The sequence below is a fragment of the Uranotaenia lowii genome, chromosome 1 (genome assembly GCF_029784155.1).
Source record: "Uranotaenia lowii strain MFRU-FL chromosome 1, ASM2978415v1, whole genome shotgun sequence".
Classification (NCBI taxonomy): domain Eukaryota; kingdom Metazoa; phylum Arthropoda; class Insecta; order Diptera; family Culicidae; genus Uranotaenia; species Uranotaenia lowii.
This window is the reverse complement of record NC_073691.1, coordinates 104,331,934-104,349,705: the sequence shown is the minus strand read 5'-3', so window position 1 is coordinate 104,349,705 and position 17,772 is coordinate 104,331,934. Positions and strand designations below refer to the sequence as shown.

At 35.9% G+C, this 17,772-nt stretch overlaps 1 protein-coding gene and 2 long non-coding RNA genes across 5 annotated transcripts in view; 2 read left to right on the top strand and 1 right to left on the bottom strand.

Annotated features, from left to right (window-relative positions):
• Positions 1–4,558: 4,558 nt before the first annotated feature.
• Positions 4,559–17,772, bottom strand: part of LOC129752303 (beta-galactosidase) — a 277,208-nt gene continuing 263,994 nt past the window's right edge. For both annotated transcript variants that reach the window (XM_055748094.1, XM_055748100.1), the window contains exons 5-7: positions 15,472–15,818; positions 15,138–15,416; positions 4,559–5,749 (exon numbers count right to left, since the gene is read on the bottom strand). In XM_055748094.1, the coding sequence (XP_055604069.1) occupies positions 5,198–5,749; positions 15,138–15,416; positions 15,472–15,818 (1,178 nt within the window). In that variant the 3' untranslated portion in view covers positions 4,559–5,197. The remainder of the gene's footprint in view (positions 5,750–15,137; positions 15,417–15,471; positions 15,819–17,772) is intronic.
• Positions 5,983–8,587, top strand: LOC129752403 (uncharacterized). 2 transcript variants are annotated; one of them, XR_008738868.1, is made up of 6 exons: positions 5,983–6,241; positions 6,978–7,143; positions 7,233–7,420; positions 7,477–7,615; positions 7,824–7,999; positions 8,084–8,587. It is a non-coding gene; the product is annotated as an uncharacterized LOC129752403 (long non-coding RNA). The 2 variants fall into 2 exon arrangements; XR_008738867.1 differs by lacking the exon at positions 7,824–7,999 and having other exon boundaries at positions 5,992–6,241; positions 8,084–8,578.
• LOC129752481 (uncharacterized) lies at positions 10,729–11,393 on the top strand. Its single transcript, XR_008738885.1, has 3 exons — positions 10,729–11,014; positions 11,079–11,174; positions 11,237–11,393. It is a non-coding gene; the product is annotated as an uncharacterized LOC129752481 (long non-coding RNA).

Sequence of the window (17,772 nt, the reverse complement as noted above, 5' to 3'; positions counted from 1 at the left end):
TGTAGTATAGAGGCAAGGAATATTTAAAGAAGGTAGTGTCGAGGCAGCCCTGCTTTAGTATTAGTACACACTGCGACGTCACAATCACGAAAAATCTGTTAATTTACTAGGAAATTTGTCTTTTTCGTTGATAATTTGAAGAATTTGTTTTAAATGTTCCACTTTTAATACCTGTTATGTAACCGTTCGTTACACCTCAAAAATGTGTCTTCGACACATTAATCAATTTCGACTTCAACCCTGACTAAGAAACGTCAAAGCCATCGACACTCAAGGGCTCTCAGGGATTCCTCCCGTTTTACCGCTTTCCCTACAACAGCACGCAGCCACCTCTCTCACAAGAGAATTTCCATAGGCGGAGGAAACTTTACTGTTAACACGGGGAAGTGCTATCACCCAAACAACGACACACGTATCTGAGCTTACTATGTAGTTGTAAATTTTTGTGTGTCGGTCGGATTTTCATAGCTTGCGCAATATCGACCAACGAAATGCAAGGTCTTTCTGTCCTCGAGCTCCTCAGAGTAAAGTTGTGCGCGCCGTGTTAAACGAAGTAGAAGTTATTTATGTAATAGGTGTAAAAATTTCTAAAGTTCTTAACTAAATTACAGGCTAATTAAAAACGGGCAAATATATTAAAACATAAAAAACGATCACAAGCTAAAAGTCGTTAGTACGTGTGATAGTTACTAAGAAAAAGTACGGTTAGTTTACAAGCTAAACACAACATGCGGTCAGTTAAAAACAAAGTTAAAATACGTTCTATTTTTATATTAAACAGCTACAAATTCGACTCGAAGATTACAATCACAAAACGAGAAACAAATTAAAACCGAATATACAGAAAAAGGTAACATTTGTGTAATGTACAAAACCAAGTGTTAGTTCGATGACACGAGGTGTCAAAAGGTATTAAAAAATTATTTCCATGCTAAACAGATTAAAAATACGTTCAATAGTACAACGAGGAAAAACCAACAAGTTAAAATTATATCCTGAAGAAAAAGGTAAAAATATGTAAAAATGTATTATCATTATATTATTGTGAAACATTATAAAAACCATGCGGTGAAAGATGTGACGTAACAAGTGACGTAACTAATGTATCTGGTCAGGTCCAGAGGACCTTTTTCTTTTCTGTTTCATAACCTTAATCTCAGGATTATTCTCATCGGGTGCCGGTTTTGGACGAAACCGAAACCTCATTGCACGGACACGAGAGCTGATGGTAGACATAACCTATAAAAGGTCTACCAAACAACATCGCATTACGCCGATATCCGGTGAGTTCAAGCACCATTCGGGACGCCGAATTGGGTGCGAATTCACCGAAGTAGCCGCTCTTTGGAGGTAACCGGTTTCCGAGACCAGAACCAGAATCGTAGTTATTGACAAAAACCAACAATACCGCAAGTATACGAATCCGAATGTGACGTTAAGTTAGTTAAGTTAAGTCCCTGCGCAGGCAATAAATGTTCAACAACAGTTTTGTAAAATTAGCCCCCCTGTAGTAGTTCTTTATTTTGAATGATTTACACCATAGATTCTGTATTTACATTGTTTTCGCCGTTTTCTTAAACCTATCTTTGAAGGATTGTACTGAAAGTTCATGCATTTTGGTCTTCCATTAGATTTTACCTCTGACAACGGTTGGTAGCATGCGAGGTACCACCCGTGGCCTAACATCTAGTTGGTTTCCCCCATTTGGACATCACTGTTTGAGTTCGACTCAAGAGGGAATAGCCCGTGTTGAAAAATCCTATAACGACCCTGAGTTCCATCCATCCCACCCACTAATCTAAAATAAAAACAAACCACCCACCCGCTGAGCAACCGCGAGTTACAGTTATTCTAGAAGGATTCTTGCTCTTCAAAATTGGTACGAAAAAAGTTGGATTTTCGAGTAATTTTTGTATGAAATAGACCATCGAAGTTCGAAAAAATGGTGGATTTTCCCTACTAAAATTTGCAAAACTTTAAAATTAGTTCAAAGTCTTCCATGAAAATGATCAAGTCAGTGCAGTTTAAGATCCTTATTACAAAAAAGTTATTAAAAAACAAACTTTTATGTAAAACCACAATTATTTATTCGCATTTTAGTAAATCGAGTTAACAATATTCAATTGATGTTAATTGTTCTACATAAGAATTGAATATGGTAAACCGATTGGATAAAAATCATAACAATCAGTTGAACACCCAATAACTACCAGCTAGACCTTTTTAAAGTAGATTTTATCTTCGTTTTTGAACGTTTTAGCTTCAAGATGACATTGCGTTTATTATTTAAATGAGAAAAAAAACATAATGCAATCTTCAAAGGAACAGAAAATTTCATAATATAGTGAAATAGAGGTCTTACAACACAATCAAAATGAAATTGGAATTCATTTTCGTTCTAAAACATGTTTTTCTTTAAAATTTCTGCCATTCGCATATAAATTTTCGATACATTCGTTTTTGTGACGTCACAAAAAAAATCCAATATGGCTCTCGACACTACCTTATTTAAATATTCCTTGGTATAGAGGTTAAGCCAATAAAAAAAAAAAGTTTAGCTTATCATCAACTTGCACTCCTAGATATTTTACCTGAGATATGTATACAGGTTGATAGCGCCCTCTAATCAACACGAAATGTCATCAGTGATGTCGACGTCGCTTTTTTTTTGTTTCGATTATAGTCGTTTTACCATTTTATGGCATTCGCGACTTTAGGTCTGTTCAACATAACTCAATCGAAATCAATTGAAATGGATTGACAGTTGATCAGCTGTTTTTCCAATTGACTTCGATCGATTTCTATCAGGCTGCTGAATGAACAGCCAGACACTAATACTAATGCGCTTAGTTTGTTTTCATTTTTTATTCGGCTGCGCGCTTCAAGCATTCGTCCACAAATTTTGCGGACAGCAAACGCTGAGGCTGAGATGCGACGTCGTGATCGCGCAACCGGAATTCATCTAGACGATCGGGAACTTTTCTATGAAAAGAATGACGATGAGGATTATGTTCACCTATAGCCAAGCGGCTGAGAAAGCTGCTGAAGGAATGGCGGAAAACTTGGAAGATACCAAGGGGCATAGCATCAAGGAATGAGTTTCTTTGTTGGATACACGTACCGAAATCGCTAACCGATTTTAAAGCAAGGGTCAGTATGTCTACGGCCGATGACATAGTGAGTGCGATGCGATGCGAATTGGCGGAAAATTTACGGACGCAGCCTACGCGAACTCGAGCGGCGGAACAAATTGACATCTGCTTCGCCGCGTTGAGTATGTCAGGTTTAAGCGAATCACATACATTTTCATCAAATGTGGTTCACCGCATTGAACCGCATTCACCGCATCGCATCGCATCGTATTCACTATGTCATTGGCCTACCGCGATAAAGTCCGACCGATGTGCGAACAGAACAAATCGAGTTTTGTTGTTGCTTATCCGGATTTGGTGAATAACCAACATATGTTCAGGCCTATTTTTTGCCAGAAACACATTTTTAAAAATTGGAAATTAATGATAAAATTGCCAGGGAAATGGTCTCGAGCATCTGTCCCACGTACAAACATAATATTAAATGTCATCATGATATTAAGGAATAAAATTCAGGGTATTAATTTAAAATTTATTTGGCATCTTACTATATTTGACAAACACTTTCACCACACTTTTTGATCAGTTGCTGCAGCAAGAAGAAGAAGAAGTTGCTGCAGCAAGCACACCGACTGATGAGAGCAACGCAGAAACACCAACACCGCACCGACGGATGCTACCAGCACCGCACCACCCAAGACGGACCACATCAACATGGACTCCCTGCAGCAACTGATTTGACTGACACCAGACTGCTAGCACTGCACCACCACCCCGGCACCGAACCACTGGCACAACACCACTGACACAGCACCACCGACGTTGCACCGGTTGACTCCACTAGCTTCGTTCAATCGCTAGTAAAAATCGGTTTCAACTGGTTTCTGTCAACTGATAGATGTTCAACGAGCCAATGTTTTGGTCGAAACAAGTCGGGTCGTTGTTCAATGGAGCGAGTTGAAACTAGTCGAAACCAATCCAGCTCGGCAGCAAACAACTGCATGTGTGTTAGTGTAATAGAAATCGATAGAAACGAATCCTGCCTCTGAGCTTGATTGTTTTCGATTGGTTTCGATCGATTTCGATTGGCTTCATTGAACGTCAATTGGATTCGTTTCGATCACAACATTGGCTGAGTGAACAACAATTTACCAATCGAAATCGATTGAAACCGATTTCAATTGCCTGTTGAACACGCTTTTTATCAACGTTGGCGGATCGTGGGGTGCACGGGCTTGTGATATAGCTCATTGGCAAGTCTGTTGTCTCCTGAGCCGATGTCCGCGAGTTCGAGCCCAAGAGTAAACATCGAACACAGTTGTACCGGATGAGTTTTTCAATAACGATCCGCCAACTGCAACGTCGACGTCGCTGATGTTGACAAAAACTCCAGTTGGGGAATCAGCGCCAATAAATAAGTTAAATAAAAGTTCGAAAATGTTTGGAGCAGTTATTTATTTCTTAATTTTCAATTTTTTACAGGAGGTATGGGATAAAATATGAACATCTTTCGGGGCTTTCTAAAGAAGATCTTATTGTTATGGGATTAAAAAACAAAAAGGTGCCCCAGGAGGTGCTTTCTGAAATAAGCAGTCTACCCAATCAGGTTGATCACTATGACTCGTAAGAAATTGTGCGTTATTCTATTGTGCGTTGAGATATAATGAGGTTTTTTTTTTCTAGGGCAATAACAAATCTAAGAAGAGATGATTACGTTAAAGAGGTATTGTCAAACATAGATACACATCTTGGAAGCTTCAATACACTGTTGGACTTAACAAAACTTCGAATTAATTTATACCACGTGGAAAATGTCCAAATCGAAGAAAACTGCTACGCATCGAAATATACTGTTGCAGTTTCTCGAAAACTGCAAGCTAAAGCAACTGAGATGGGACAAATGATTGGTGCGCTTCGCAATGGACGATCTCTTAAACCTACGCGACCTTCTTCGATTGAGAATCGTAAAAAATCATCCGTCAAGAAATATCTCTTTACTTCAATTGTAATTGGCGGTATCTTTATTGGAATGAAATGTTTGAAGTATTCATGGAAGCCAAATTGAAATAATTTGAATTTTTTTAAATATAAATTAGATTTTGATCTTATGGTCCATTTAGATTTGGCATTCCGCTAAATGTGATGACTGCATCTCCTCGTTTTTCCATCTGATATTCGATGACTGTAATAGAATTGTTTCCCTTCCGTAAAATATGTCGTGGAACATACAGCGTGATCTGAGGTCCGACCAACGGCCAATACCTGCCCAGGTTGAAACCGTTTATGAAGATAACACCTTTGCCCCATCCTGTTGTGTCAAGATAAGTATCGTAGATTTCATTCGTGTAAATTTCGAATCCACAGTGATAAATATTCATAGAAGAGAATGATTTCACTTTTAAATCGTGTTCACTGTATTGATCTATGTAGTCCTGCAGTAAAAGATAATTATCAAGCGGGAAACCGGTCATATTCCAGTTCGTCAGCTCATTTGCTCCATTTAAGATAACGGTACCCAGAATCCCTTTGAAGTCATTAGCGTTTCGGAAATTAATACGTCCCTGGTTTTCCACCATCAGTTGCAGTCGATTTCCTATACCCAAGCTTATGGGGATAGAGTCAATGGCGTTTTCTCGGGACAATATTCCTATGAGTATCTGGAAAAAAAAAGTTTTTGATTTAAAAAAGGGATCTAAGCAAGCCTTAGTCGAGTGCGGTCGTTTTTTTCTCGCTCGTGAAATTTTTTGCAAAAAAATTTTTTTAATTAAATGGCAAAACAAGAAGAATATGAAAATTATCAGCCATACGTTTCGTAACGAGCTATAACAAAAAGTGAAAAAAGGGTTTTGTATGTGGGGGAAGGGTAGCTGAAGAAGTATGCAGAAGAAGTTTGTTGATGCATGTGGGGTCAGAAATGTTCTAGAACGAATTTTAATGTGGATTTTTCGGTATCAGAGGTGGAAACTCATTAACAAAATAATGGTTATATTTTTCGCCTTGGGAAAAATGTGATTTGTGATTGTGGTAAACTTTGTGATTGTTGCGATCTTTTCAATTTTTTTGGGGGAGTGCAACCAACTGGGTTGCTGAAATCTACATAAGCAAATGTTCATAAGGAAATCATCATAAGCAGGAGAAATGAAAGCTAAGTATGATTCCTACATTTTTTAGAGCTTATTTCACATAATCTTTTATACACATTAACTTTTACTTATACAATGTTCAATATATATTAAAAGGAATGTAATAAGTCAATTATTTTTGCATCTAGGTCAAAGTCGTGTAAAAAATTTGTTCGAGTTATCATCATGCACGGAAAAACTTAGCTACTCATAAAATGTGTTTTGATTACGCATTAGTTTTAACTAATTGTCTGATACTAAAAAAATGTATATCCCGTATTTAAATTTGGGTAACCAAAATACAAAAGTAGCTAAATAATTTACATCGTTTAGGCAATAGAGTATTTCCTGAGACAGATTGTGGTAGGGTAGCTTTTTGTTTTTGTTTTGAAAAATGTAATCACCAACTGGTCGCCATTTTGATCTTTGATGATAAGGACTGTTCAATGCTTTCTTTTAAAAACTTCTTTTATTAAAAGCATCAACAAACCTTCATGTTTTAACTTGTTATGAATTTACAAATCATTAAATGAAGAATTTATATGCTCCTCGCCAAGGTGCGCTTGCAAAACCACTACAAATGCATTGCCAATTTCATATCGTTACAATCTGGCCATTGAACATACGTAATGTTGTTGTTATGTTTACCCTACCACGATATGCCGAGAAAATGTAAACATGAGAAATCAGCTGTTCGTCTGACAAGTGGGGAAATGCCTTATTCTGTATAAAAAGTTGTTGTTTTTGGAATTTCGTCAAACAGGGATGCCAACAGCAAATTGCAGAAGCTTTCCGATGGAGGCAGTACGACCGAAGTAGAATAATAAAATTTTAAGAAATTTTGCGCGCTACATGGTGTTGATGGTCATTCATGTAAGCATGAATTTGTTGCTCGTTGGCTGAATGCTGTAATTTTGAGTCCCGGTTAAGTAAGTAAATTTACAAAAGTCCGAATTTTTCGTTGGATTTCCGGAGCTGAACAATTTTTAAATTGCTTTTTGTCTTTGTTCTATTATAGAGCTTGACAGACCGAACTTCATATCAACAGCGCGGCGTAACGTGAAGAAGCATGATACGGCCGTTAGTGGACAACAACCGAAACCCAACGCAAGCGGATCAAAAAAGTAAAAACCCAATTTGCACAGCGGCTGGACAAGAGCAAAAATTCATTTTTCAAAGGAACAGTCAAAAACAAAACGAGCAAAAGTTAATGGATTCCTTCTTCTTCCGATGGTAATATTTATTTATATTCTTCTTTGTAGACTACAAAAAGTTGCCAATGTGAAGCATGTGAACCCATCTAGGAAGTGGTGACCACTAAAAGAAAGAGGATCCGCTGAAAATTAAAAAAAAAAATGATATGGGAGATAGGAATTATCACAGGACAGCAACTATAAAACGGTAATTGAAACTAAATTAAAAATCAAAATCTTCTAACTGATACCTGAATTGAATTTAAATTTTAAAACAATATTTAGACCGAATTTTTTAGTTACAACAATATTAATTCGCAAGCTTACACTTTACATGATAACTATATTTATTAACATTCAGAAGTCATGTTATGCTTGTTTAAATTATAATTGGCTAATCGAATCTAGTTTTTCAGATTCATTATAATTTCGGGCTTGTGATATAGCGCAGTTGGCAAGTCTGTTGTCTCCTGAGCAGATGTCCGCGAGTTCGAGCCCAAGAGTAAACATCGAACACAGTTGTACCGGATAAGTTTTTCAATAACGATCCGCCAACTGCACCGTTGATAAAGTCGCGAATGCCATAAAAATGGTAAAACGACTATAATCGAAACAAAAAAAAAAAAAAAAAAAATTATAATTTCAGCTTTAATTAATTAATACGATATTTTTTTAGATATTACGTTCACTGTTTCGTGTGAGTTCCCAGATAGATCCAAAAATCCATTGCTGGAGAACAGGTTACGATGAAATTGGATAAATAATGACGATCCATCAATCACCGCTCAAGCGCCATTTCCATTTAAGTTTCATGTTTTGTAATTTTTATATGTTTTTTGCAGTGTAACCATGTATCAAAATGTGTTTATTAATAAAGAATTAGAACGACTAAATTATTTTCAAAATTTTTGTTTGCTGTATTTTTTTCATTTTGGAGGAAGCTTAATTATTTCAATTCTGGCACCACTGCAAAATATACAGAAATGTACAGAATTGAGCAACTGGCTGAAAGCTTGAAATGTATAAAAGCTTTTTGCACACGCTATGCGTAAAGAGCCCAAACTTAAAACTAAGTGGAGACACTTTTCTTGAAACTGTATGGATTTTTATACAGATTAGAGTAACTTTTGTTACCGTGTGACTCGTAAGGTTTTGTGTCCAGTGCTGCAAATTTTCAGTGTCAGTGAGAAATTATCAGCTGACTTTATTGCAGTTCAATTCCAACTAGATTCATACGAGAATGAACTGAAAGCTCAGTCCTGAAAGCTCTCTGCACACTCATTCACCAATCGGCAACATCGGTGCTTAGTATACATTCAGGCTCTTTCCAGGTTCATGAGGTTATCCAATCTTCATTTTCAGTTTCAAGCGAACATTGCTGAAAGTGAAAAAAGCTTCCTTCTATTATCATTAAGTTTAGTTGAATGGTGACAAAGATTGTTCGACTCGCTAGACATGCGCAAATTTCAGAATTACTGCTGAGATCGCTATTTTTGAAGAATTCTGATAAAAAATACGTCTGTTTCAAATGGTGTGAAGAGGTGGGAAGGTTTAGAAATGAGTGTTCGGGTTGGCGAGACGAACGCTGGCGAGGGAGCGTGTAGACGAATGTGGGGGACAAAATTATGACAAAAAGTTGGCAGTAAAATGACAAAACATGACAAATGTGGTAAAAGTATGACAAAAAAAATCTGACAAATAGGAATGAAATTTACAATACAATGGTAAAATATTTACTAACACAACTCTGTCGAAAATATGACAAATCTGATTAAAATGTGACAATATTTTAACAAAAATATGACAAAAAAGACAAAATCATGGCAAAAAAAAATGACAAATGTCGTAAACAATTGACAAAAATATGACAAATATAACAAAATTATGACAAGCGTGGTAAAAATATGCCAATAAATTGACAAAATCGTGACATGAACCTCATTGACCTCATTTTATCATATTTTTGTCATTATTAATTACCATAAATTCAATTTTTTTTTTATATACATCCATCCTCTTGTCCCGCTTCAAGTAAACGTATAGTCTCAGCGATTTACAATTCGCGTTTTCTTTTTGAATCCCAATTCATAATTTGCAAAAATGGCAAAAACAAATGCTTACTGAAATTATCAGTAACTTTCGCTGACACTGATTGAATGCTTAAGCTGCAGTCACTGATCAAAAACAGTAAGTGACAGAAATGCCCAAGCGAAAGACGCTTTCGTAGCTTTCGAGTGAAACAAGTTAGTTCGGGTTTACGAGTGAGCTTTCTACACTGAACCAAATTAGGCGATTAAATTTATAAGGTCATTCTAATAAATCTTACTATTCACAGTCAAATTTTAGCTACTAAATTATCCTTTGAAAGATATAGCAAAATCCAATAAATTGTATCTGCTTCACTCACTTGGTGAAATGCATAGGACAATCCAATAATTATGAAACCAAATTGGGCTATACACAGTAAATTTTTGACTCGATTTCCAGCAAAAAAAAATGCTGGAAACGTTCAGCAATCCAAAATTTTGCTGGAAACCAGCAATCGGTTTTCCGATTGCTGGATTTTTCAGCATTCGGTTGAAGTCTTGTCATTTTTGCTGAAAAAACAGCTATCGGTTTTCAAATTGCTGGACTTTCCAGCAATTGATCTAGTTTGCTGGAAAATCAGCAATCGAGTTGTCAAATTGGAGTCTGTTTGTTTTCGTACGCTGGAGCAAGGTGGACTCTATTTTACGAATTTTTGTTGGATTAATATAATCATTTTGATTTTGCTCTATATTCTAGCAACCAGGCATCAAGTCAAGGGTGAGTTTTTATTGGACAGGTAGATATTCCATAAAAGATACTAATGAATTTTTTTTTACAGGTGGCGGATGATCAACACTTCGGCAGAAAGCTGGCACCCTATGGGGCATCTGCAGAGCCGATGTTGGAAAATTGTAAAAAATTGTGTTTCTCGAAATGAATAAATCCCTTATTGGAAAATAATAATTGTTTTTATTGCTAATTATATGCACAGCCAATTATACAATTTAATTTTGAATTGAAATATAAATTTGATACTAAATACGGCCGGTTGTGTTGAAAAAAAGCTGGTTTCCAGCAATCTGGATTGCTGATTTTTCAGCAATTTGAATTGCTGGAAACCAGCATTAACGTTTGCTGATTTTTCCAGCAATTTAAATTGCTGGAAATTTTGCTGGAAAGTCAGCGGGACAAAAACCAGCAAAATTTTGCTGGTTACCAGCAAAAAAAAATTTGCTGTGTAAAATTTATAGGGTCAATCTAATAAATCTTATCATTTAGTGTTTGATAGAAACCACTTAGAAACTAACGATAAATCGATTACGAAATATGGAAAAATCCAATGAATTTCATAAGCTTGTTCTACCTAGGAAAACATATATAAAATTCCTATACATTTCATCATTCAAAAGTTAGTATACATGTTGGCGTGTCCGTTTCAATTCTGTTTGGAGAACATAAATCAAGAAGAACGATTGTTTGTGTTGAGCCAGTAATTTTTGACCGGAAGATTTTACCAGTTGAATGGCAGCAAACAAAACTAAAATACCATCGCCGTGATAAAAGCTAAACATTTATAAACGTAAGTTAGAAAAATGGAACGGCTGAACGACCTGGTGTTAATATTTTGTTATCTATCCTAACAGGTAAAACACGGGACTTAAAATGACGGCCAGCAGCGGAGAAATACAGATCCGGACTTCAGCTAGTAAGCACACGGTTCCATTCTTTGCCATGCATAGGTAATTCATACTTTTTTTCAAAAACATAATTCGTTTGAAACTAAATGCTGATTTTTTCCCAGGAAAAACATCAATCCACCAGAACAGCAGCGCCCGTCCAGCTGAATCAGGATTTATGCACCAGCCAGGATCAATGCATGGAACCGCATCCTCATCAATAAGTGTTTGAAGTGCAGTGCAGTATAACGTTTACATTTTTGGAAGATTTGTTGTAATAAATGTTTAACGAGATCAATTAGTTATTTATATGAATAAGATGGAAAATAGAAATTGAATTACAGGCGTATTTGATTGCAATGATGGAACCATTCATAACACTAGATTAGATAATAAATCATAATAATTTCGCTCTCCATAATATTCATTGAAATTTCTTATAAAATAAATCATTCGTCTACTGATAAAAAGTATTGGATTTTCCTTTACACAGCAAAAATAATTCGTGTAATTTTAGATCGGAAACGATGCACGAAAACGGAACATTGTTTTTGATCTAAAATTCTATCACGATGTGTAAATTTAGATCGAAAGCGATGCACGAAAATGGAACGGCTTATTGTCGTGTAAAAATACACAGTGATGTAAAATTTTAAAATTCATTCGGGATATTTGCAATTTTGAGTAAATTTTCAAGTTTCAATCATTAAAAAATACAAACAATGATTATTTTTCATGGACATTTATTTTCAAACAATGCATTAACAATAAAATAAAAGTTTTCACCAAATTATGGACAGCGCCGGAAGTTGGAAACGATGACGAAGATGTCCATCCTGGTCAGTGTCACCAGTCGCATATTCTTATACAGAAGGATTTCTTTTTGGACAATTCGGATCAACGTCACTGAAAGAAAAAAGAGAGAAAATTGTTTGATTTCGTCATCCTTTTTTTCTGGATTTCAAATTATTTACCTTAATCCTTTCGGAATTCCGTGGCTCTCTCAGGTTTTTATGATTACAGCAAATTCAGCATACCTTGCTCGTGCGGTGTATTTGTGAAGGCTCGAAGTTAGACCCTCTGCAAACTTATGCGGCAGGGGCTGGGGCATGAGTTCCCATTTTTGACAGACTTTCACTTTTTTACTTTCCCTATCATCAGCTCGAGTGAAAACAAATAAACTTTAGCCGCGAAAGAAAGGAAAACAAGGGACATGTCATATTTTACATCATTATTGATGTAAAATTATCTCCCAACGTTGCTTTCTAGATCATGTAGTGTAAATTTATTGCAAAGAATTTAATTTTACACATTTTTTTAAAAAACGACGAAAAATAGACCAAAAGTAGTTTAAAATTACATCTTTTTTAAATTACACTAGGGAAAAAATAGATGCCACCCGTTTTAGATTGCGTATACTTTTAGAAATTTTTTGCTGTGTAGTGCGAAAACACTAGAATTCCCAATAAACCTTATAGCCCGATTTTGATCAGTGTACTGACTGATAGACACACTCACACAGCTTTCTGTAGGCACGAGGATGACCGAGCCGATCAGAAGCTTTTATATTTGTTGACTTTTCTATAGTCCTATTTGCCGCTGATAGTGTTCGTGAATATTTGCTGGTTGTTTCACCAACACTTTTCAGTTTTGGGACAATTAACCTCAAAAACGACCATGTGGGTCGACCGGCTGCCCGTTTTTTGTTCCGAGAGTTTTTGAGGTTAATTGTCCCGTCTCATCTGTACACGCTCAGCAAGTGTGCGTAAGAAATGTCAAAAACAACTCTATTCCGTTCATTTCAGATGAAGCTTTTTACACTGATAGAAAATCACAGTCAGTATCATTCGTGCTTGAAGATAATTTGCAGCACTGGTTGTAGTGCATGTAGAAAATTTAGCATCTGGAAAAGTGACGTGTTTTTGTAAAACAATCCAAAAATCTAAATAAAAAAAGCAAACGAATGAAACAAGTTTATTTTTTATTTTAAGAAGAAAAACAAAAAAAAAAAAACAAATGAATACATCAAATAAAACCATAAAATTTCACGGGCCCGACATTCTTGATAAACCATGAATCAACGTTGATATTCATAGGCCCTTATTCTGCGCCGCGCATGAGGTGACGATTGTCACCTCACCTCGAGTCACCGTGAGATTTGTCACCTTATTCCCGGAGTCGTTGTGGGTAAAGTGACAGAGGTTCACTCTAGGTGAGTGACCGAATGAACACATCTGTCAAAATGGTAGAATTTTGCTGGTGTTGTTTGGATTTTGCTCTCGCTTCGGATTTTCCGAAGTAAGTTTTTAGAATTTCGGGCTAGAATTTCGGTTCGAAAATGGCCATCATCGGATGGTACGGTTACAGCAAGCTGCTTGAGGAAGAAAAACGGACGATTTGTGCGACGTAAGTGCAAATTTCGTTCATCAAAGCTAAGTTCGGATCTGGGTCATATTGCCGGGGAAAAAAAATCAGATGCCGACGGCTGCTGCTCCAAAAACCCAGCGCACAAAAAGGCGGTGTTTGTTAACCATTTCCAAAGGTTTATCAGGTATGTAAAATAATTTGTGTTTTGTACCTGAAACTGTTCGATCATCCAAGAGAAGTTAAGTTTTTTTTTTCGTTTTCAGTAATGGCGAATGCTGCCGGTTTATATATTTTCCTCAACTAAAGTTACCCCCGTGGCATGCCGGAAGTTGTTATCGCCTGCCAGATAGGAGATCATGGAATGCCGAACATTGATCGAAACCAACGAAATAGCAGCAGCAGCATCAGATTCAAACGACAAATTTCGGTTACATAAACCTAAATCCGGTTTTCAATTTACAATAAAATTGTATTTCAAACTTCAATTCGAAAACACTCAGAATTGTGCTTCAGCTTTAACGTGTTTAAATGTTCTGACTTGTCGCTTATTGAATCGTTAAAGTCCCGTAACAAACAAGCTAATTGAATCTTCACCTGTATCCTTCACTTGAATTCCACATTTTTTATTGAAAAAAAAATCTTTACATAGCATATTATTAAATCAAACTTCAATTAAATCTGAATTTTGGATTTCACTAGAAGATCATACTTTCCATTCAGTATTCCAATCCAAATTACATATTTGAGATAGCAATGAAAAAGTTTCAATATATTTAAAAATCATATTTGCTAATAAATTTGCTTAATTTTATTTCCAAAACTATCATTCATTAGTATAATTAACCATTTAGAGCCTTACATTGTGATTTACATAAATTCTCGATTAAATTTCTATCTTGTCACCACCTGAAAAGGTACCGACAATTGTCACCTAAAATCGTCACCCGAATGCGACGATTCTCACCCACGGTGACTACGAGAATAGGGTAAGAACTCACAAAGTTCATCCGAAGTGATGTTCCTCACCTAAACCGACTGCTGGAATAGAGTGACTTGGGTGACTCTACTATCGTCACGTCACTCGAGGCGCAGAATAAGGGCCATAATCTTTGGACAGGGCTTGTGATATAGCTCAGTTGGCAAGTCTGTTGTCTCCTGAGCCAATGTCCGCGAGTTCGAGCCCAAGAGTAAACATCGAACACAGTTGTACCGGATAAGTTTTTCAATAACGATCCGCCAACTGTAACGTTGATAAAGTCGCGAATGCCATAAAGATGGTAAAACGACTATAATCGAAACAAAAAAAAATCTTTGAACGATTAAAATTCAAGGGATAACAGTGAATTTCACAGTGTGGTTGAGAAAATTGGAAGCTGTAAAAACCATACACTTTATCGTTTTGTGTTTCCAAATGTATGGGAAAAAGTTGATTTTTTCATTGTTAAGTTGCTTAACAACCCCCTTTTTTCATGGTAATTTTGGCCAAAACCATGAATACCATATTTGAAAACAATGAGTTTGACAGTGAAATCATGATTCCATGTACCGTGATATTCATGGTGTTAACTATAAAAACCACGGTAGAGTGAAAATGAAATTCATGGTGTTTTTATAATGTCACGAAACAACAATCAAACTAAACTTAAACTTATTACTTACACCATCCACATGAACGTACGCACGATCTTTTAGATCTTCTACCTTCAAAAGCATCGGATCACGTCGTAACTGCTTGGGTATGTAGGTCTCATATAGTATTAAACCCGAATGTTGATTGAGGGCTTCGAAACCTAATGTTTTTTCACTGCTAAATGAAAATTTTGACAACATCCTCCGAGCATAATTTGACAGTAGTGATCCGTATGATTGCAAACGAACAGATTCAAGTTTCATTTTCGGAAGTTTTACAGGCACTGGCACACCAGGATCTGGTAAAAACTAGAAGGAAAATATTTCCATGATTACATTGATACGTTAAGAATCTGCCATTTACTTCAAGAACTGCATCTCGGATAGCGTAGTATTTTGTGGTAGGGTCACCGGCTTCGTCCAGCGGAGCATCGTAGTCATATGACGTGATATCGGTATCAAAATTTCCGGGTCCACCGTCGTTTGCACCAGACGTGAATGCAAAATTAGTTCCACCAAAAAACATGTAAAAATTTACATTTGCTCCATGGTTCAGCATCGCCTTCAAAGTAGATACGATTGGTTCTGAAGCCACGCGGGCCATTGGTTCCATCCAGTGGGTTAGCCACCCTGGGTAAAATTCGGCATTCACCAACGGCCCGCGAGGTTGGTATTCGCGTAACTTTTGCCAATGGCGATCGGGTCGATTAGCTGAAAAAGATATGATACTTTTAGTAGGAGTTCTCCTTAGCGATAGAAAAGAAAACAAATTCCAGATCAATATAATTATTTGGCGGGTTTAAAAAATATGTGAAGGAGACTGGGCAAAAATATATGAAACTTGGTTTTTGTTGGCAATATACGGTTCGAAAGATCTTCGTTGAGCGATGAAATGATTACGGAGGTAGAATGTTGTGACTTGTGAGTGCATGTGTCCTGTTGATTTTGCGACGATGCTGTGCGAAAACGTTTAGGTGCATCATCGAAACACGCTCCTCGACATGACTTTCTTGGAACCACTGGAACAGGAACAGGATGCAGAGCAACAGCATAAAAACTGGTGAGGACGTTCCATATTTTATTCCCTTCCTGTTATTCTTTCTCTCTTGTGAATGACTTTACTACTGAGTGGATAATGTTAGGGCTTCTGTGGTTCTGTGGTTTCGATTAAAAGCTCGTTTTCAATTAGTAATCGTACTGTTATCATTTCATTATCATTCCTCAAAATGTATATAATTAGTTCGAATCTTATTTGGTTATAAATGAATATCAACGAATTAATAACAAAAATCTTGAGCTATTCTTCTTATTCATTAAATTATACACGCAGCGAAAAGATTTTTTATTTCAAAGGAAAGTGCCGCAAAAACAAAGGATTTTTTCCTTTGAATTTGGGATAAATGAAAATTCCTTTGGTTCAAATACATTTTCCTTTGTTTCGAAGAATTTTTCTTTTGAAAAATCTTTGAATCAAAATCCTAATCCTTTGAAACAAAAAACAGTTTCATTTAATGCAAAGTTGTTTTTCTTTGCTACAAAGTAACAAAGATTTAGATTTAAAAGCATTTATTCATTTAACCCTTTCCCATTTATTCCAATTGGAATAAATGTTTTTTGTTTTCCGAAGTTCCTATTAGGAATTTTAAATAATGAAAAGAAAAATATAACATCTTTAGTTCTTTTTATTCACAAATCTAAGGCAAACACTGTTTACCAGTCTGGCGTAAAGGTATTTCTTCGTGGGCTGACTTCCGGAAGCAAGTCCCGTTGCTGGCTTTCCTCGCCATCCGACTGGTAGTTGCCGCTGAAAATCGCGCCGAAGATTATCTAACCGCTGAATTTTGGGCGTAATCAGCAGTGGTCCTGTAACAATGCAAGCGCTTATAGAAATTCTTAAATATTCACTTTTTATTAACGGATACACTTACCATTCTTCATCCTGAATTCTCCTATAGCTAACTCTGATCAAGTGGTTTAGATTCTTAACACGACCGGCCAAACTCAATTCTGTTTCTGTTTAAATTCTTCTTGCTCAATCCAAAATAACTCTTAGTTTAAAGTTTTAATTTAAAGAAATCATTACTTTCCTTCGAAAACATTTTTCCTTGGTCAAAAGAAAATTTACTTTGTTTCAAAAGAAATATGCAATTGAACAAATGTCTTTAGAATCAAAGAATTTCTTTAAATTCAAAGTCCAAAATTATTCGATTCAAAAAACTTATTCTTTCTTGCAAAAATTATTAACTTGAATCAAAACCATAATTCATTGATTCAAAGAAAACAGGAGTTTGATTCCAAAAAATCAATGTTTTGAATCAAAGTCAGTTTTGTTTTGTTTCAAAATCCAAGTTTTCTCTGCGTGTAATAGTCAATTGTTTCCTCATACTTGAGCGTTGATTAAAGAATTTAGTTAAAATTTAATTTCTCACAATGCTGCAAAAAAAAACTTTGTGGTACTTTGATATGTTTTTCAGTTTATAATTTTGAACCTTGTTGACTGAGGAAATTTTATTTACGATAACTTTATTTTGCTTTAATTTATAATTTTTAAATGGAAACTTTAATATAACTCCTTTTTCAGCTTAATATCAGGTAATTTTTACGTTATATGTTATTTGAATTTCAATTAAACAAAAAAATGGGGATTGGGAACTAGAGAGAATGC